This window comes from Aspergillus mulundensis, assembly GCF_003369625.1.
Source record: "Aspergillus mulundensis strain DSM 5745 chromosome Unknown scaffold_3, whole genome shotgun sequence".
In the NCBI taxonomy this organism is placed as follows: Eukaryota; Fungi; Ascomycota; class Eurotiomycetes; order Eurotiales; family Aspergillaceae; genus Aspergillus; species Aspergillus mulundensis.
Window position 1 is genome coordinate 266,597 of NW_020797891.1, and position 19,293 is coordinate 285,889.

The 19,293-nt window shown below is 47.8% G+C and overlaps 7 protein-coding genes across 7 annotated transcripts; 5 read left to right on the plus strand and 2 right to left on the minus strand.

Moving 5' to 3' along the window:
• Positions 1 to 652: 652 nt before the first annotated feature.
• Positions 653 to 2,146, plus strand: DSM5745_03883 (FAD-binding oxidoreductase; the record flags this gene model as incomplete). The annotated part of the gene is made up of 1 exon (XM_026745899.1): positions 653 to 2,146. The coding sequence occupies one exon, from the start codon at positions 653 to 655 to the stop codon at positions 2,144 to 2,146; it is 1,494 nt and encodes a 497-aa protein (XP_026604895.1).
• A 1,350-nt stretch (positions 2,147 to 3,496) lies between these two features.
• DSM5745_03884 (uncharacterized protein) lies at positions 3,497 to 4,277 on the plus strand (the record flags this gene model as incomplete). Its single annotated transcript, XM_026745900.1, has 2 exons — positions 3,497 to 3,686; positions 3,733 to 4,277. 2 exons carry the CDS (start codon positions 3,497 to 3,499, stop codon positions 4,275 to 4,277), a joined length of 735 nt encoding a protein of 244 aa, XP_026604896.1.
• A 4,625-nt stretch (positions 4,278 to 8,902) lies between these two features.
• Positions 8,903 to 10,248, plus strand: DSM5745_03885 (phosphatase PAP2 family protein; the record flags this gene model as incomplete). Its single annotated transcript, XM_026745901.1, has 3 exons — positions 8,903 to 8,977; positions 9,030 to 9,568; positions 9,618 to 10,248. The coding sequence occupies 3 exons, from the start codon at positions 8,903 to 8,905 to the stop codon at positions 10,246 to 10,248; spliced, it is 1,245 nt and encodes a 414-aa protein (XP_026604897.1).
• Positions 10,249 to 10,928: 680 nt separating this feature from the next.
• DSM5745_03886 (uncharacterized protein) lies at positions 10,929 to 11,583 on the plus strand (the record flags this gene model as incomplete). The annotated part of the gene is made up of 3 exons (XM_026745902.1): positions 10,929 to 11,024; positions 11,087 to 11,266; positions 11,368 to 11,583. The coding sequence occupies 3 exons, from the start codon at positions 10,929 to 10,931 to the stop codon at positions 11,581 to 11,583; spliced, it is 492 nt and encodes a 163-aa protein (XP_026604898.1).
• Positions 11,584 to 12,806: 1,223 nt separating this feature from the next.
• On the minus strand, positions 12,807 to 14,018 carry DSM5745_03887 (NAD(P)-dependent alcohol dehydrogenase; the record flags this gene model as incomplete). Its single annotated transcript, XM_026745903.1, has 2 exons — positions 12,807 to 12,953; positions 13,002 to 14,018. 2 exons carry the CDS (start codon positions 14,016 to 14,018, stop codon positions 12,807 to 12,809), a joined length of 1,164 nt encoding a protein of 387 aa, XP_026604899.1.
• Positions 14,019 to 14,697: 679 nt separating this feature from the next.
• DSM5745_03888 (SEC14 family lipid-binding protein) lies at positions 14,698 to 16,063 on the minus strand (the record flags this gene model as incomplete). Its single annotated transcript, XM_026745904.1, has 4 exons — positions 14,698 to 15,099; positions 15,157 to 15,531; positions 15,584 to 15,725; positions 15,777 to 16,063. 4 exons carry the CDS (start codon positions 16,061 to 16,063, stop codon positions 14,698 to 14,700), a joined length of 1,206 nt encoding a protein of 401 aa, XP_026604900.1.
• A 696-nt stretch (positions 16,064 to 16,759) lies between these two features.
• DSM5745_03889 (bifunctional terpene synthase/polyprenyl synthetase family protein) lies at positions 16,760 to 19,135 on the plus strand (the record flags this gene model as incomplete). Its single annotated transcript, XM_026745905.1, has 6 exons — positions 16,760 to 17,042; positions 17,102 to 17,148; positions 17,203 to 18,093; positions 18,141 to 18,295; positions 18,348 to 18,613; positions 18,669 to 19,135. The coding sequence occupies 6 exons, from the start codon at positions 16,760 to 16,762 to the stop codon at positions 19,133 to 19,135; spliced, it is 2,109 nt and encodes a 702-aa protein (XP_026604901.1).
• Between the last annotated feature and the right edge of the window lie 158 nt (positions 19,136 to 19,293).

The following is a 19,293-nucleotide window of genomic DNA, read 5'->3' on the forward strand; positions in this document are numbered from 1 at the left end:
ATGCTCATCGATTCGCATCACGACCCCACGGGGTTCCCCTGAAACGTACATCCGGTCGATCGCCACATGTACCAGAGAGCGAGATATGGCGAAAACTCTCTAGCCTCCGGCACAGCGAAGCCATAAGAGTTATGAGACGGCCATACTCTCGTCCAGATCTCAGCTTCAACAACGCAGTCAGTAATCAATTTATATTTGATCAAGAATGTTCCTGTTCATATTCCCTGACAGTATCGTGGTCACGCCACTCTAACTCGAAGTCGACGCCTTAGCCGGTCGGCTCGTGGTGGGCCTGCCCTGAATATTAATTCAACCGCTATCCAATCAGACTACATTCCTTACGCCCGTCTGCCGATCCCATTTTTCGACGTTCCTCGGCCGCGGAATGTGGGCGCGTTTCAGCCTTTCAGGAACCCAGGGCCGAGGTGACCGTATTGCGTATCGCGTTCTCGTACGCTAATGCTGCACTAATCGACCAGGGTTCGTCGAAAGGGATACGTCCGATACGGATTTGTTTCTGGATTCGATATGGAATGCTTTGCTGTCCCCGTGGTTGAATTATGGCGACTACTTAACGCCTCAATGCCCCTTGCCGCGCCTTTAAAGGCCAGTCGGTATCGGGTTGCCTCTCGTTGAAGTCGAGAACATAACCATGCTTCACCAAATCAGCTCCGCCTGTGCCCTTCTGGCCTTGGCCCTGTCCGCCTCTGCGACGCAGGCCACTGGTCCTGGTCCTGAGGCTTGCGGCAACCTAACCCAGGCCCTTGGGTCCAAGACGGTCGTCAGCAATGTCTTGAGTATGAACTACATCGACTCGGTCAAATCATACTTCAACACCGAGCAAAGCAAGTTCAAGCCCTCGTGCATCGTCTACCCAACCTCCGCCGACGATGTCTCTCTTGCGATCAAGGCAATCCGACACTCCGAGTCCCGGTTCGCCATTAAGGCGGGTGGCCACAACCCGAATGACTTTTACTCCTCGGTCGACAAGGGAGTCCTGATTGATCTGTGCGATATGACGGAGAAGTCGTATGACGAGGACTCGACGCTCGCGACCTACCAGCCCGGTGGGGACTTTGGCGATGTCTACGAGTACTTCGCGAAATGGAACCGCACTGTCGTTGGTGCGCGACTGGCTGGTGTAGGAACTGGTCTCGCGCTCTCCGGTGGTCTTTCCTACCTCTCGAGCCAGTACGGTCTGGCCTGCGACTCTTTCCGTGAACTCGAGGTTGTGCTCCCCTCCGGTGAAATTGTGACAGCTTCCGAGAACGTAAACCCCGACCTTTTCTACGGCTTGCGCGGCGGCGGCGGAAACGCCTACGGCGTCGTCACAAAGTACACCGTGCAATCCTACCCAGCCGACACCTTCTACGCCGGCATCGTGGTCTATCTCTTTCAGCACAACTCTTCTGTCCTAGATGCGATCAGCGACTTCATCACGTACAACGAGGACCCCAAGGCCGCTATCATCGGGACATACATGAAGCTCCCGACACCCGGCTTCGACCTCAACCTCGACGAAGCAATCATCATGTTCCTCGTCTACGACGGCCCCGACGCCGGAAACGCCTTCAAGAACTTCACCGACATCCCGCACCTCGTCAACACCCTCGGGCAAAAGACCTACACAGAGGTCGTGAACATGCCAATCCCCAACAGCGCCGAACTCAACGCCGGCCGAAACACCTTCCGCGTGACAGTCCACGGCGGCGACGAAACAGGCATCGCAAACCTAAACACCCTCTACGAGAAATGGGTCGACTGGGGCAACGACAACAAGGGAAAATACCTGCTCACGAGCTTCGACATCCAGCCCATCCCGAAGTCGCTGACTGATGCGTCGAACTCGAACTACGGCGGCAATGCGATGCAGATGCCTGATGGGCCGTGGTACTGGGTTAATTACCTGCTCACTGCGTCGCCGCTGCTTAGCGAGAAGGATCTCGATGAGGTGAACCAGAGCTACAAGGAGCTTGTTGAGGCGGTTCCGCCCACGGAGGGCTTGCCGCTGTTTATTAATGATGCCAGTCATGATCAGAATCCGCTTACGACGTATGGTGGGTATGCGAAGCTCAAGGAGATCAAGGCGCGGTATGATCCGGATGGGTACTTTGCGAACTATACTGGCGGGTGGGCTTTCCCTTAGGCTGGCTTAGTAGTATGGTCGAATATATGTTTTACAATTTACAACTTGGTTACGTATATATTTCAGAATATATGAAGAACTCTAGAAGTGATCTTGTTCGATGGGTGAGGATGTCCTCGGTCTAGCTTGAGCCCTGCTTCGCTGGGCACGGCCGACGCTCGTGAACTACTCATGTTCTCGAGCTTCCTTGGTTCTATCTTCTTGTATATTCGCCCTCCGAGGAGGAAAGCAACGAGAGGCGGTAAGCAACGGGAGGAAACAACGCTACATCAAGAGCAAAGCCCACGCGGCGAGTGGTACACAACCGGCTTCGTATAATCATCAACCAAAGGCAGCGGATCATCCCCATGCCCCCAATGCATCGTCGCAAGGATACTCGCCAGCTGCTCATCATTCGGGGGGTTCCTAAAGATCCTGGCCCGTTTGGCCAGCCGGAGAACATAGACCGGGATGGGCGTGGTCACTTCATGGGCCGTCTCGTAATCATACTCGGTGTTGTTCACGTCGACAACAAAGTAGGAGTGGCGGCTTGTGATCCTCAATGCTAGGAAGCGGGTCTCGAGGTCTGTGTCTGGACAGCACTTTTTCATGGACTCTTGGGCTGTCGTGACAAACGGGAGGATCGACGCTAGGTAGTTGGTAGAGTCGAGGATCGCCGTGGGCGTATCTCCGACGAGGCGGAATTGTCTGGGGATGCCTTTGCGGAAGAACTCGCTCATGGTGTTGTGGATTTGATGCAGGAGCATGAGCCTTGTCTCTTCGGAGGGCATTATGAGGTATTGATTTGTGGGGACATTGGGGAGGTAGAGGCCCAGAGAAGAGTATTGACTATTCAACTAGATATTACGGATGGCTTTAACGCAGAAACGTGGCGTTTTGAGGATGAGTCCATGTCTCTAGAGGGGAGATTGAGAATGCATCCTTAACAGCCCTGGAAGGGAGTACAGTCTAGCTCAACCAATGACAATCCTCTGTTTTCGCCCCCATGTGATCCGACTGCATACAAGGGGTTGTCGGCGGCTAGCGCCTTGGAAATCAGGCCCGTCTCCATTGTCTATAGATGTCGCACCTCTATTTCATGCTTCATCAGTATGTGATTGTATCTAGCCGCTGGGGCGGGCCGATCCTTGCAGGTTGCATGCAAGATGGTGTGCGAGCTTGAGGTCTAAGCGCCTGTATACTCGAAGCGGAACAGAGCGCTTGCTTCCATTTATAGTGGCTGCTGGGGCATCTGGTTCTCTGAGATGGAGGGTAGGTGGGTATATATGTTCTTTCGGTCTGCTTCCAAGGTTCGCGTTGGTTGGTCTTCGTTTCATACTCAACTCCAGTCAATCAGTGTGCTTGCCCGACATGTCATCCCGAACAACCATCTCACTTCACAGGACGCTTCTCTACCTCCTCTCTCTTTCCTCCATATCGTTTGCTACAGAGCAGGATGTCCTCGATGATTCAGGCCGGGGTCTGTATCCGTCGCATGGCTCGCGCGTCCTGCTCACGAAAACGGTCTCATACAATCATCATGTCCCTGTGCCAACACGTGGTACGTTTGCGCACGCTTCATCAAGAGCACACTAACAGCCACCTAGACACACCCAACACCCTCTCAACCTCATCCGAACCCTCCCCCGTCTGCCCATCCGACCAAAAACCCTGCCGCCACACCTGCATCCCCTCCACCCAAGACTGCTGCTCCGCAGATCAGCACTGCCTCCCAGGCGACTACTGCTACATCCACTCCGGCTCCGTGCGGTGCTGTCCACAGGGCCTATCCTGCTTCCAGATAAGCGGGGACGTCTGCTTCGAGCAGACGGTAATATGGTACGAGGAGGTTCACATCGTGAACGAAACCGAGGATGACAGCGATGGTGCTGGTGCTGGGGAGGCAGTGACCGTGACGTCGTGGGAACTGCTTGAGTCGGCGCGTCCCACGAGCTCGAGAATCACCGTTACCGCTTCGTATCCTGCTGAAGGACGAGCGGCGTTTACGAGTCTTAGCCAGAGGATTGTGGAGGCTGCGGTCACGCCTGTGGCGCTGGCGCTGGCGCTCGATGAGATTCCGACGCGGACGGTTACGTTGAGGGGGCCTGGGCGTCCTACGCTGGAGGCGGAGGCGATTCGTCCTGATCTTTAGATTCAGGACGAGAGATGGTTTGCTTCGGGCGGATTTGTGAAGTCATGTCAACATTTTTGTATGCTGTAGACCCAAATATATATAGTGTCGCTCGACGGTGGAATTAAGAACCGGTTGAGTCCGCAGTTAAGACAAGTCTTTCGATAAACTTCAGCCACAACGCCCAAGTTAAGAGGTTACCAGACAAACATGGATTGCTACGTCTCGATCCATGGTATCGTCGTGAGGAGACTTCTGGCGCTGGAATTGCCGGCGTTTCGCCGACAAAGATGCTTACGGCACGTGACCGTCACAGCGAACTTTTGTCGTCGACCATGGAACGAGGACGGAGCAAACTTTGAATCTCTCAAGGGCCTTTACGGTTTTATACTCCGTACTGAGAAGGAAGTTTGAGATCTGCCTTCAAAGTGGTGGCAGCTAGAAACTGTCCAACTGCCAAGTGGCGACGAGCGACGAGTGGCTGTGCGTGAGGGGTGTTCGTATACTGCCGATAAATTTAGCGTCAAAACAATTTTTGCGGGCGCACGTGCCCGTGTAATTAAGCTATTTTAGTTTATATGGTAAATAATATATAAAACTAAACACTGGCCTTCCGGGCGTACTTGCTTTAAAATTACTAAGTTTTATATTAAGATACGGGTATATTAATTTATATAAGGTCTTTTATATAAATTAATGTACCCGTACCTTAACGCATGGCTTAATAAAAAAGACCTTTAAGAACTTATTTTAAAGTTATTTTAAGGCGTAATAAACATGTTTTTTAATTATAACTTAGTATTAAATTTATAAAAAGTTTAACAAGGCGCCCGCGGGTGCTAGTATATTAATTTATATAAAAAATTTTATATAAATTAATGTACTAGTACACCTTAGCAAACTTAATAATATATATTTTTAAAAATTTATTCTTAAAGTTATTTTAAAGCGCTTTTAAAGTGTTTTTAACTATAGTTTAGTATTAAATTTAAAGTAAGTTAACCAGGCGCCCGCGGGTACGGGTATATTAATTTATATAAAAAATTTTATATAAATTAATATACCCATACCTTAACACATAGTAAAAATAAAAAATTTATTTTTAAAGTTATTTTAAAGCGCTTTTAGGGGGGTTTTTTTAGTAAAATAGTGTTAAATTAAGGTTTAATTTTATAAAGCTATTTAAATTTTTCCGCTTTTTTCTAGGTGTTCTTTGGTTAGGTTAATTAAGGGCGGCGTGTTAAACTAGGGGTTATTTAAGCATTATTATAAATTATTTAAGAAATAATTTTTAAGATCTTTAGTATTTTTAAGCCTTAATAAGCTAGTAGCCTTAGTTAATAAGGCTATTTAGGCCTAAATACCTTTTTAATACTCCGCGGCTAGCTATAGCTTAATCTTATTTTTTAATATATAGTATTTTTATTATATTTTTTTTAAAATTTCTTAAAGTTAAAGCTTTTATTTATAATAAGGTTAAATATTTTTATTAATACCTTAAACTTTTTAAAAAGCTTTCTTTTTAGCCATCCTGTTATTATTATTTTTATAAATTTTAAAGCCTTTATATTTTTAATTCTTGTAAAATTAAGCCTATAATTCCTTGGTTAAAACATTACTATACGCCTTATTTATAGTAAAAAAATAATAGTAAAAAAGCTCCTATTTTTAAAAAAAAATACTAATAAAATAGCTCGCCGTTAGCGCTTTAAAAAAGGTATTTAAGGTATTTCTTATCACGTTCCATCTTGCTGTAAAAAAGTTTTTATATAAAAAAGGGGAATTACCTTAACTCTAGCTTGTTATAAAAGTTAATAATATTTTAATTATAAAAGTTTCTTTTTTTTATTCCTAAGCGCCTTTAGTATTACCTTATTACCTTAAAAACTTAATCCATAATTTTCTTAATTAACCAGCTCTTTATTAAAATCTTTAAATTTTTTTTTAAAACCTAGTAAAAGCTTTTTAACATATTTATATTTTATAATTATATAAAAAATATACTATGTTACCTGTATGCTATTACCTATTTATTCTTATTTTTTTTTTACTTATTTTTAATATAAGTAATTTATATATTATTGCTGTTTAAGGCCTTAATAACCTTTTTAATTAATTTTTAATATCTAGCTTTTATTTTTTAAAGGTAAATAATAGCTTTAAGGTTTTTAAAAACCTTTGTGTATTTTTTCTTACCTAAAAAAAGGAAATAACTATTAAATAAATTTTTAGCTATTTTTTAAAAAAATTCTTACTAAAACAACGCCAGAGAGTTCGAGCGGAGTGTACTATATAAAAAAAATACTTAACTTTTTTTTAATATTAAAAAACGCGAGTAAAATAGCCTTTTACTTAGTTATAAAGTTATTAGTAATAATATAGCTAGGTTTCTATTTCTTATACCACTTCCTAAGCTATTAAATTTTTTTAGCTATAATATCCGCATTTTAATTACTATAAAAAATAAAGGTAATAGGAATATACACTTTCCACGCGTTTTAAACTATTAGTATTATTAAAAAATAGTTTAGTTTGTTTATTTTATAGGTTAAATTTATTAAAAAAATAAAGCCTTATTTTATTAGCGCGTTTAGGCCCTATTACTTAGTAAATATAATAATACTGTAATTTTTAGTAGTTAGGAGGCGCTTCTAATAATATTTTTGGTTTTTTAGGAAGTTTATAAGCTTTAAAATCTGGTTCTTGTAGCTAAAATTAGCGCCTGTTTTATTAAAATTAAGAAGAATAGTAATTACCCTTGCCCGGGTGTTATAAATATTATAAAGATTTATATCTCCGCCTTTAATAGTCTTTAAATTAATAAGATTACCTATTTAAAAGTTATTAAGGTTTTTTAAAACACTGCTGTAATTTATTATAAAATATACTTTAGCTATTTTTTTACCTGCAATGGCTTATATAGCTAAATTTAGCTTATAAATAATATTAAGCAAATAATTATAGCCTTTTTTTAAATAACTAGCAAATATAAACAAGGCTGCTATATTTCTTAATATATATTTAGCAAGGGTAATAAATAGGTTTTTAGCTTAATTTTTTGCGCTTATAGTCCTTTTTTTTAAATACTAGCTTTCACGCCTTTTTATTATAAAGGTAATACCTGTAGTGTATAGTAATACTACCATTTTTTTTTATATAGTCTTAGTTTTAGGAATAAATATTATTAACCCAGGGCTAAAGCATGTTAAATTTAGCCCTTATAAATTTAACCTTAGTAAAATTAATAGTAAAAAAGTAATTTTGCCAAGCAGAAAGGTTTATAAAAGGCTAAATAACTAAAAAAATTAATATTTTTATAAATAAAACTATTAAGAAAAAAGTTTTAAATAACTTTACTTTTAGTAGTGGCAAATACCCTTTTTTTAGTGTGCTAAATTTCCATGGGCTTAAGTTTATATAAAAGTTATTATATAAAGTTTAGCTTTACGCGAAGCAAGAATTAGGCCAAGAATTTTATATATTACTTTTTTTATAATTATACTCCTAATTTTACAAGTATTTTACGCCATAAATTCGTAATAAAAATTAAAATAAAGTAAAAATATTAAAAGCGCGGGATTAAGTTACTTTATATAAGTTTTTTTAATATTTAAATTTATAAAGTTCTGGAGTTATTTACTATTTTAGTAAATAATTAATATTTAATAATAAAATATATATTTAAATATAGTGGTAGTTAACTTTAAAACTTTTTTAGTAAATTTATTTAAGTTTAAATTTTACTAAATTACTATAAATACTTTTTTTTAATTAGCTAATGCCTAACTTACCGCCCGCTATAATTTAGTAATTTTTATTATTTTACTTTGTAAAACTTAATTTATTATATAGTATATTAATTTTTATATAATATACTATATAATATAATATACCTGCATAACTTTTATACTTTTTTACTTTATTATTTTATTATTACACGGTGCACGCGGTAAATATTGCTTGAGAAGGTGTTTATTTTAAAATATATAAAATATATTATATAATGTTAAATAAATTAATTACTTACAAATGGTGGCCTTGGCATTTTGAACAACGCTAAATTTATCGGCAGTATACGAATATCCGTGCGTGAGGCTGGTACGGGATACGGATACGAGATCCCCCGCTTAGTCATGTGGATCGCAGTCTCCTGATCTCTTTCCAGTTCAAGAGAAAGTCAAAACACTGGGAAGAGTAAACTCAGTAAACAGGGGCGGCAGTGGGAATTGTAGCCGTATTATTAGATTCAAAGACCGCATCTTGAGCATTCTGAGTCACTGCCGAAGATAAATCCTGGTTAGAGCTGCACATCGTATCCAACAAGGCTGAGCACGCACCCTGGCCGGATCGGATTTCCAGCGGCTCCACCTCCAACTCCCTGTCAGGACTCAGCCTTCATCTTCCCAGATTCTGCTCTCCCCTTTTTCATCCCACGCTCATTCTTTTCGGGGCGCTCTCTTTGCCCTCTTTTTAATCCTAATACTGCCAAGGGACCTCTCTCCCTTTCGCAATCGATCGCCCTTTCTCGTCTCTCCTTCGGCCGCTTAATCGCTCGCGTGCTGTTTTTCGCTGTTCGACCCCGGACCTTAATTCCCTCCGTCCATGACCTGAACGTGCCCTCCATCTTGACCGTCCGAAACGCAGCAATGGCGACGAACGGTACCGAAAAGATCGACTTGGGAAAGCCCCAGTTTGCTTCCCACTCATGGCTCGAGCCGATCGTATGTTCTGTCTCACCGTGTTTACGCCGCAAGGTTTAACAATGCTGTCTAGGTCGTCGTTAGCATTATGCTTACCTCCCTCTACGTCAACCGATACAAGCACTTCAACATCCTCGATAAAAACCGTGACCCCGTCGCCGAGCGAGAGTTTCTCAAATCCGACGTCGAGTCGAGCGCCGCCCCCCTACAAGACGAGAATGGCCGCAAGGACCCCCACGAGTCGAAGCGACGCGTATACGGCTGGTTCGTGATCAGGACGCCAAACTCGGCTCGTTTCGCCCGTCACATCCACAGCCGGCTCGTACAGAAATTCCCGTTCTTGGTGGAGATGTTTTACTGGGTCCTCAACTACGCCTTCTACTCTTGCACCAAGGCCATTTCGCACGCTCTATCTCCGGCTGGGACCGACGTTGTGCAGCTTGCTCAGGACCATGGGATTGCAATTCTCGACCTGGAGCACCGCTCGATTTTCAGCATCTTCTTTCCGATCGAGGAGTCCGACTTTCAATCGTTCTTCCTTACTGGCCACCCCGGGTGGATGACATTCTTTAATCGCATCTACTCGCTTGTTCACATCCCGGGAACAGTTGCGTAAGTACGCCGTCGTTGAGCATTTGGGCAGAAGAGTCTGACTGTATAGTTTCCTTTCATGGTGGTACTGGGCCGCCCCCGACCACGAGCGATTCGCGATCGCCCGCCGCACGATGACCCTCGGAAATTTCGTCGCCTTCATCGTCTTCTGTTTCTTCCCCTGCATGCCTCCCCGCCTGCTCCCCGAGTCCTTCAACTTCCACGATACCGTGCGCCAGGAAAACGCAGAAAGTGTGTGGGTCGGAGGAAAGATGGTCAACCAGCTGGCGGCGATGCCGAGTTTGCACTTCACATACGCCTTCTGCATTGGCGCGACATTCATCTACCACTCCAACTTCTGGTCTGCATTTAACGGCGGACGACGGACCCTGCGCTCCATGGTCACGACCGTGATCTTCGTCCTCCTCGGCATCCTCTACCCTCTCCTAGTCCTCTCGGTGATTGTCGCGACAGCCAACCACTACTGGTTCGACGCAACGGTCGCCATGTTCTCCGTCATCATCTGCTTCCTCATCAACCGCATCTGGCTGATCCTGCTGCCACTGGAGGACCTGTTTCTCTGGGTAACCCGCCTGGAGAAGCCCGTGCCGACAACCGGCTTCCGACACCGCAACAGTCGCCAGACCAAGGGTGACGATGGCTTCGAGGAGTCGGAGCACTTGCTTGAGCGCTACACGTGATTTAATGTTGGTGTATATAGATTGATCTAGGGCGCTTTGGGCTTGTTTACTGCATATAGATATATATAATATTTACCACATACGTGTACGCATACAAGCTCAAAATTGCTCGGGTGCCTCGGCTTTCAAACTCCCTGATGCCCTAACACTCCCCGCCTTCCTTGCTTGGAGGTTGATCTACCTAGGCAGCTGGCCAAGCTCCCAGCGACGGTGGCATCAGATTGTGAGACGTACAGAGTACAGGGCATGTGCAGGACAGTCAGACTTTATTGTGGAGAGATCTAAAGTGTGGATACTTGGATTTCTGTGATCAAGATTCCTGCTCAAAGTGAATAGGGACGCATGAGCATATCCCAGGACAGGCCACACAGAGAAAGGAAAACGTCGAGGGTGAGTTCAACATCATTCACTATGTCAGTGGAGTAGTGCACTAAATCTGCAGGGTGGCTATGACTGGCTGAGAATGTCCCTCAAGCAGTGAATGCCTACTTCACTCAAACCGGCAGACAGAATGGCTCCCGGACTCCCATCTAGCAAATATAAATAACCCTTGGATCCCACGTCTTTTCGACCCTGATTTCCTCTGCAACCAATCTCCTCAAGCCTTCAGCGAACTTCCACCTACCTCGCCTCGAAAATACCTTATCAAACCCACTCCGACAACAATTCCGTTCGCCAGCATGTTCGCCAGCATTGCCAGCATTGCCAACATGTTCCGCCTCCAGGCTCTGGTCATGACTATCCTGGCTATCCTCGTTTGCACCGTCACGGCTGACGTACGTTCTCTTCAACTCCTCACCCCTCCCAAAGCTTTACAGTAAAGAACTGACAAACCCAGTCCATCGTTGGCTGCTACCCCAAAGAATACGGAGCGAACGGGGTGGATGCCAAGTCGTACTTCAACTTCTTCCTGGATAGGGACACTGACATCACGGTTCCCGCGGCGTCATGCGTGCGCCCGTTCTGCCAAGAGGATATCTACGGCAACCCGAATACCGGTGTCTGGGTGTGTAATGATGTACGTCCTCTCTCTCTCTCTCCCTCTCCTCCATGCATGCACTACAACAACATCCTGAGGTGGTCACGTTGCAGCAGTGACTAACAAGCCCGTCCCTCCAGAACGACGACATCGAAATGACAGTCCTGCGCGATGACTACATCGCCGGCGGAAACCAGATTTTCGAGAAATGCGAAACTAAGGATCACCTCGTTGGCGGCACTATCGCTTCCCCCGACAAGAAGATCCGCATTGCGATCATTAGGGACGATCACTGTCTCGATTACAAGCCTCCTACCGGTGTGCCGCCTGGAAAGGAGGTGGTGGATTACTATTGATCGGGTGCCTGGTCAGCGTCTTTGTCCTTGGTTTTAGGGGTGCTGTGCTGATGAGAGCAAGGTACTCTACTCCATGTATGACGCTCCATCCATACTGCCCGTGGTATCTACATGCCTCGTGGCTGCGATGATCCAACTCCAACATGTCGTCTCGAGCGTTTGTCTCTGTTTCCTGTTCTCTTTCCCTCTTCCACTTTTTAAGGCTATTCAACATCCATGGATACCTAACCAGTCCGATTTCATTTGTATTTCCTTTGTCAAAGCATGAGATGGCTCGACTCTCTCGACTCATCAAGGTGACCTAACAAGTCTGGCTAGCTGTGTCTCTGTCTCTTTTGCAATTTCGCAGGCCTAGGCGGTTTAACTACCACATCATGCAATCAACTCAAGTCTTTTCATCTTCCCGTCCGTTTAAAGCAATTTATAACTTCAGGTCTGCGATGGGAGCCGCTCTGTCAAAGAGAAGTAGTTATGGTAGTTTTCGGGGATGCAAACATAGACCCGACCACCTAATAGACCACTCGAAGCGTTCATGAAGCTGCTGCTCATGTTCCATATCCAGTCTGGATGAGATGATCGATGTATCCGGACCTGTGGGTGCTACTCCAAACTATATTAGAGCTATATGAGTTTGGCATCTTAAATTGTATGCTGAGATGCTGGCCGGGGCTTTTCTGTGTTTGTTCTCTGGTAAATTTATGCATGCATATTTTTGTTCAAGATTAAACTGCTGAGATAGTAGCCCTTGAAGTGTTTATTTCTAAATAGTGTTGGTATTTCTTGGAGCATCTTGCCCCTTGCACAAGGCCTTGGACATAGGCAGGTAAAGCTGGACTGCTCTACGGTACTGTCGGGCTCAGGAAGGAGCGATTGCTCGCTTCGGGCGCCGGCGGATTTCGAAATCCTCAACGTACCAACTCCCCCGCCTTTCTTCCACCCATCTCATCATCGACCCATTAACCTGATGAATTGCCGATGGCATTGCTATCGACACGAGGTACTTCAACGCCTGGATGAAATTGGTCAACGATCGACCAGCTGCACAGGATGGAGAGCCGTCCTCCGATTCCCCATGGGCAAGCCTTCTCGCAGGGTCCTTGATCGGCTACCATAAGTACTCGCCAACCTCCTGATCTACTCTCTTTCCTGGGCTTTCGCGATCGACACTCATGATTATCATTTTCATTAATACATTACATTAATACGCTCGAGAATGAAATGGCTTAGTTCCACACAAGGACTCCCTTGAGGGCCTTTCCTTCCTTGACCTCCTTGAACGCCCTCTCATATTCGTTCACGGGGTAGTACGTGACCATTTCCTCCAGAGGGAACTGACCCTTCGCGTGTTGCTCGATCAGGTAGGGCAGGAACTATAACTGTTAGTTTTACGCCGCTGACACTGTAATCAGGCTGCATACCTTCTGTGTGTCGCTGTCACCCTCGCAGCACCCGAGATATTGACGGCCCATAACGAGATGAGAGAAGACGTCGACTCCGGCACGCACACCAGGAGTGGGAGCGCCGACAGTGGCGCCCTTGCCGCGGGTTCCAAGGCAGTCCAGCGCCTTCTCAACGACCTGGGGAATACCAGCACAGTCAACCGAGTAGTCGACACCGTTGGACCCAGAGATCTTCTGGATCTGCGCGACGACGTCGCTGTCTGAACCGATAACTGTATGCGTAGCGCCCAACTTCTTCGCTAGCTCCAGGCGCTGGGGCTGCAGATCGATGGCAATGATGGTCTTTGCGTTCCGCAGCTTAGCGGCCATGATGGCGCTCATGCCGACTGAGCCGACACCAAAGACGGCAACGGACTTGCCTGGTTGTACGTCCAGCGTGTTCAGGATGGCACCAGCACCAGTCTGGATACCGCATCCGAGCGGCGAGAAAAGGTCCAGCCTTGTCTCTGCGGGAACCTTGACGACCGAAGCGCTGCTGACGATCGTGTGTCGGGCGAAAGAGCTCTGGCCGAAGAAGTTTCCGTGCAGTTTTGCGCCGCTGGCATCGGCCAGTGTCAAGCTTCCATCCATTCGCTTCTGACCGAAGTTGCGGGGAACCCACTCGGAGCAGTAGGCTGGGTGGCCTTCGTCGCACTGGTAGCAGGCGCCACAGTGGTCGAAACTGAGCAGGACTTTGTCGTTCTTGCTGACGTGCTTGACTTTCTCGCCGACTTCGATCACGACACCGGCACCTACGATTTCACAAATTAGATTTGGGTTTGCAACAGGAATGAAGAGAGTACCTTCGTGTCCGAGCACACTGGGGAATGCGGCTGGTAGTGTCCCGTTCATGCACGAGAAGTCTGTGTGGCAGATACCGGTCGCATGAATCTCAACGAGCACCTCGTCGGCGCGGATGTTGTCGAGGGTGATCTCCTCGAGCTTGGGGGCGACATTCACCTCCCTTGAGACGAGAGCCTGGGTCTTGACAGCCATTGTGAAAGAAAAATAGGTTGGTAGGAAAGGAGAAGTTTGAAGGGTATCTGGGTATCTCGATGTTGAAATTGAAGCTTGAAATGTGAACAACAACCGACAGGAACATCACCAAGTTTAAATAACCCAAGCTACCCCAGCTCAACCCCGGTCGTTCAACCCGACACCGCTGGATTGGGAAGCCCAAAGTACCGACAATCCAAGGGACAGTGCCGAATTGGTGCCAGGTACCACGGAGCGTCCTGAGCTCGCACCGGGCCTCCGGATGAACCAGAAACGAGCGCTGCACCCCGCGACCCCGCGTGAACGGAAGAGCTTGGGACACTGCCAGGGACAGAGGGAAACTACCGAATTTTGCTGCCGGAGGGGAAGATTCGTCGATCTCAATGCTCTCTCCCCGCATGCTCCACTGTCCCCGGACAAGCCCCGACGGTTCACGAAGATGCCCCTTGGATCCTGGGGAGCGTGGCCCAGAGCGAGTCAGGGACACTAGCAGGGCACTACACGATAATTCTGAGAAATATATGCAATTATAGGTGCTGTGAGTGAATGCTTCTCATCTACAAGTGCCGACTCCACGCCCCGATCTCGATCACCAACTAGCGTCCCAACCAAGAGATAAAGCCTGCATGAAGGATGATAGTTCGCAGTGGTCTGTAGGCCATTCAAAGCTCTAACAAATTTATTCTTCAACAATTCGGTCTTCAGGGTATTTCTCGCTCGACGGAGCTCGCAACGTCGCGACCTCAACCGCCCTCTGCTCTGCATCGGTCCCAGTGGCAATAGCTTTCCTATCGCCACCCGCAGTCTGGATCCATTTGATGGGCCCAGGAGGAAGATCAACATGCGACCCAGACCACTCCAGCGCCCGACGGATCTGGTCGTCAAGGTCAGGCAGCATGCCCGTCTCGAATTGAAATCCGCCACCGATACTAGTGGGAATATTGTCGTGTTCAATAGTCTCCCTCAATGTATCGTATGCGTTGTCCTTCGTCAAGAACTGGATCTTGGATGCAGTGACCGGGTTGACGAACGACTTTAAGAACGCCCAGCATCGGGCGAGGAAGCCCGGGACGTTGCAGCACTGCCATCACTATCTATCAGCAACTGACGTTAGGAATATGCCGGCGACTCGACTTACATAAATGCGATAGATGGTCTCCGGGAAGCATGTCGCCAGGATCCAGCTGATATCGTTTGCGAACTCGCGCAGCTCCCACGCTTGTTTCATGTAAAGCGGCCCAGCGTCCACGACATACGCGCAACTCGTGACGGGCTTCCCCTGTACAGCCGAACACAGCGGCAGGACAAACCGCGTAAAATAGTCGAAATGCGCCAGTGCACGCTGTGGCATGTTGGGGGATATCTCAGGGTCCGCGTCTGGTCCGGATAGTGTCGCTTGGGGTATTTGCTTCGTCTTGCGCCATTCGCCCATTCCCTCCTTCCCCAACGCGGAGACGTCCATCATGAGAATCGGCCGTCCTTCCCGATCGCAGCGGCCTGTCCAATGAGGATACTGTTCGTCCCAATCAGTTATGACAGTATGGTTTGATGGCGAGTCGACATACCAACGCACGCGTGTCCTCGTAATCAGGCACACTGATCCGGTCGTATATACGGAACGCGTCGTTTTTGGCGCGGAAGTCGGTCGCCTGCTTCAACTGCTCGAGGGCTTTCGTGGAGTCCATATCGTTCGCCTGTAGAAAGCGTCTGACGAGTCTATTAGCTGTGGAGGTTTCCTCATTGCTTCAGCATACTCACAAGAGTGTGGCCTCGTCTGTAAAGCCATCCACTGCGTCTCCGTCTTTCAATCCCTCCGGGCGCTTTAGGAGGCCTGCATCGGCGCACAGCTTGGAAAACGTCGAGGCACCCGATGCCTCATCTCCATTGGGAACTGTCATTGCGCGTGAGTCTCTGCTCAGTAACTCGACGAGGTAGAGTCGGATTGTCTGCGATCCAGCGAGTCCGTAGGCTGGCGTTATAGAGAACCAGAACAAGAGTAAGCACAGGACAGGTGTCGACTCGAAGAAAAGGGGAAAGTTGGGCATGTTGTAAGTCCGACCGACAGCGACTGGATGACGTTGTGCGACAGTGTTGCTTTTTCGCTCCCACAGTGCTGCGACAGGTCATTGGTGTGCCCGTGCACTGGATTGTGATGCACCTGCATTCTGCATTCTGCGCCTGCCTGAAGATTTGGAAACATGGCCTTGGCCAGGTAATCTACTCCGTAGGATCCCTAGTCGCCGATCAAGGCCCGTCATCCTGAATCCTCGGAGTCCCGTTCCCTCCATAATATACAAACACTACACCTCGCTATGGACTCTGTCGGTGCGAACTCAACTGGCGATGGTCAGTCTCGAATCCTGCTCGCCCATCCTGGATGACATCAACTAAGTACCTCAACTGCAAATGATCGCCCGCAGACAACTCGTGATAGGAACGTGCTGCTCAACTATGGAGAACTGTGGAGCCCCAGTTTCAACGTCATATCGATGCAAACCATAGTTCACGCCCTGAGATCCAAGATTTCGCAATCAACTTTATCGCGTCCAGCCCTGCCGTGGGGTCTCCATTGGTCAAGAACGCCCAAGACGAGATGGAGTGTGAGGTAATGAGATGAGGTGTTCGTTCCGTCCGGGTTGACGATCGTAGATCCTCCAGCGAGATGTACTTAAGCGCGTACGATGGAGAACCCTCATGGAAGACGAACAATCTCGATCAAGCCTGAACTATCCTACTACACAATGGCGCAACAGACATACCTCAAAGACCCAGACACAACGTCGTTCGTTGTCCCGAGGTCGACGCCAGACATGGCCGGCTTCTGCCATAACTATGAGCTGCGTCGCCATCGCCACGAGCACAAGGCCAATGAAGGCTCGCTGCGCTTGCGCGCTGACTGGGAGAACACCATCGGCCCGATCGAGCGCTGGGGCTCTTGTAACCCCTGGGAAGGACACTTTGGATCCGTGGTGCTACCGTTCTGCCGGCCGGAACGGCTGGCGATTTTGTGTTATATTTTCGAGTGTATGTCATGTTCACATTTCTTCAAGCTCTATGGTAGGTGTTGTTGCTGAGCATGCCAGACGCATTTCTGTACGATAATGTCGTTGAGTCTGCCGCGAGGTCAACGGTAAACTTCTTCTCCTCTGTTCTTGGTCCAAATGGCTGATTCTGTATATGATAGCTAAACATGGATACGGACAACATCGCCCTTGACGAGACAGAGTACCGCACCGTCCGCTCAGTCCTCGGCACGAAACAAATTCAATCCAAGATGCTCCTCGAGCTTTTGTCGATTGACGCTCCCTGCGCCGAAGTCGTCATCGACTCCTGGAAGACAATGATCAGTACGACCGCGAAGCAGGACAAGAAGCGCGTCTTTGACAATTTGGAAGAATACGTCGACTACCGAATCATTGATACCGGTGCTCCGTTTGTCGATATGCTCATGCGGTTTGGTATGGGCATTCTGTTGGGTAAAGAGGAGCAGAAAATGATCGAGCCGCTTGTCAAGCCGTGCTATGCGGCCCTTGGACTGGCCAATGATTACTTCTCGTTCGATATCGAGTGGGAGGAGTTCCAGGCCGAGACCGATAAAGAGACCATGACAAACGCGGTTTGGCTGTTCATGCAATGGGAGGGACTGGATGTTGAGGAGGCAAAGGAGCGCGTGCGTGAGGTTACGAATGGCTATGAGCAGCAGTACCTGCGCAATATTGAGGAGTTCGAGAAGACCCATGGCACGGATATGCCCCATGTTGTCGAGTACCTCAAGGCCGAGGGGTATCAGATTCCGGGCAATGTCGCGTGGAGCTTGAGGTGCCCGCGGTACCATCCGCAGCTGATTGAGGATGCGGCGAAGCTGCTAGACCAGGACATCATTACCTCTACCCTTCCAGAAAAGAAACCAAGTGGACATCACGAGAGTCGCAGCCGCACGCACTCTGACTCAGATCTCTCCGACGCATCTCCGACTTTCTGGTCTGGTTCGGACCGGTCTTCTATCCGCTCGTCTGTATCGTCTTCGTCTGATATGCATGAGAAGCCGGCCGAGTCTGTTACGCTTGGCGACGAGGTACGTTTGTCTCATCGAGGTGAACGAAATCGTACTAACGGCACCAGCACCTCCTCGGCCCAGCCGAATACATCGCCTCCCTCCCCTCAAAGGGCGTCCGCGAAGCCTTCATCGACGCACTGAACGTCTGGCTTGTTCTCCCCGACCACCGCGTGAACCAGCTGAAGAGCATCGCGGCGACATTACACAACGCTTCTTTAATGTACGTTCACTCTTCTAACCTCGAGACAACCACTTTACTTACAAGTGTCCAGGCTCGACGACATCGAAGACCACTCGCCCCTCCGCCGCGGGCGCCCAGCCACACACATGATCTTCGGCGCGGAGCAAACCATCAACTCGGCGAACTACCTGCTCATCGACGTGATGCAGAAAGTGCGGGAACTGGAGGACCCAAAGTGCATGGATATCTATATTGAGGAAATGAGGAATCTCTTCGTGGGACAGAGCTTTGATCTCTATTGGACGCGCAATGGCGAGTGTCCGGATGAGGAGGAGTATCTGGCTATGATTCGACAGAGTACGTCGCCCCTATCTTGAGATTGGGAAATAGAGCGATACTGACTCGAGTACAGAAACGGGAGGCCTCTTCCGCCTTTTAACCCGACTCATGGGGCAGGTTGCACCCGTGCAAAAGGGTCTAGATACCCAACTATCAACGCTCAGCAACACCCTCGGCGAATTCTTCCAAATCCGCGACGACTACAAGAACCTTTCCGACGAGTACACGGGGCAGAAGGGCTTCTGCGAGGATCTCGATGAGTGCAAGTTCTCCTACCCGCTTATCCACGCGCTACGGACGCAGCCGAAGAATGTCCAGCTCCGCGGGATTCTGCAGCAGTCCCGTAGCGCGGGGGGTCTGGACGTCCCGATGAAGGAGACGGTCTTGTCGCACCTGAGAGATGCAGGGAGTCTGGTGTATACGGAGAAGAAGATGAGGGATCTGATGGAGAGGATTACCGATGGGGTGGTGGAGATCGAGAACAAGTCAGGGGTGTCGAATTGGGTGGTGAGGCTGTTGATTCACAGGCTGAAGGTGTAGGAGGGGGCGTCATGATGATGTTTCTGGTTATGTAGAGTAGAGTACACCTTGGGATTTGGATTGGCGGGCGTTCCTAGATGTTATGCTATGATTAATGATCTGTTATGAGATAATGCATATGTCCTGATATCATTTGTGCATCTTCAGGTCTAGGGCTG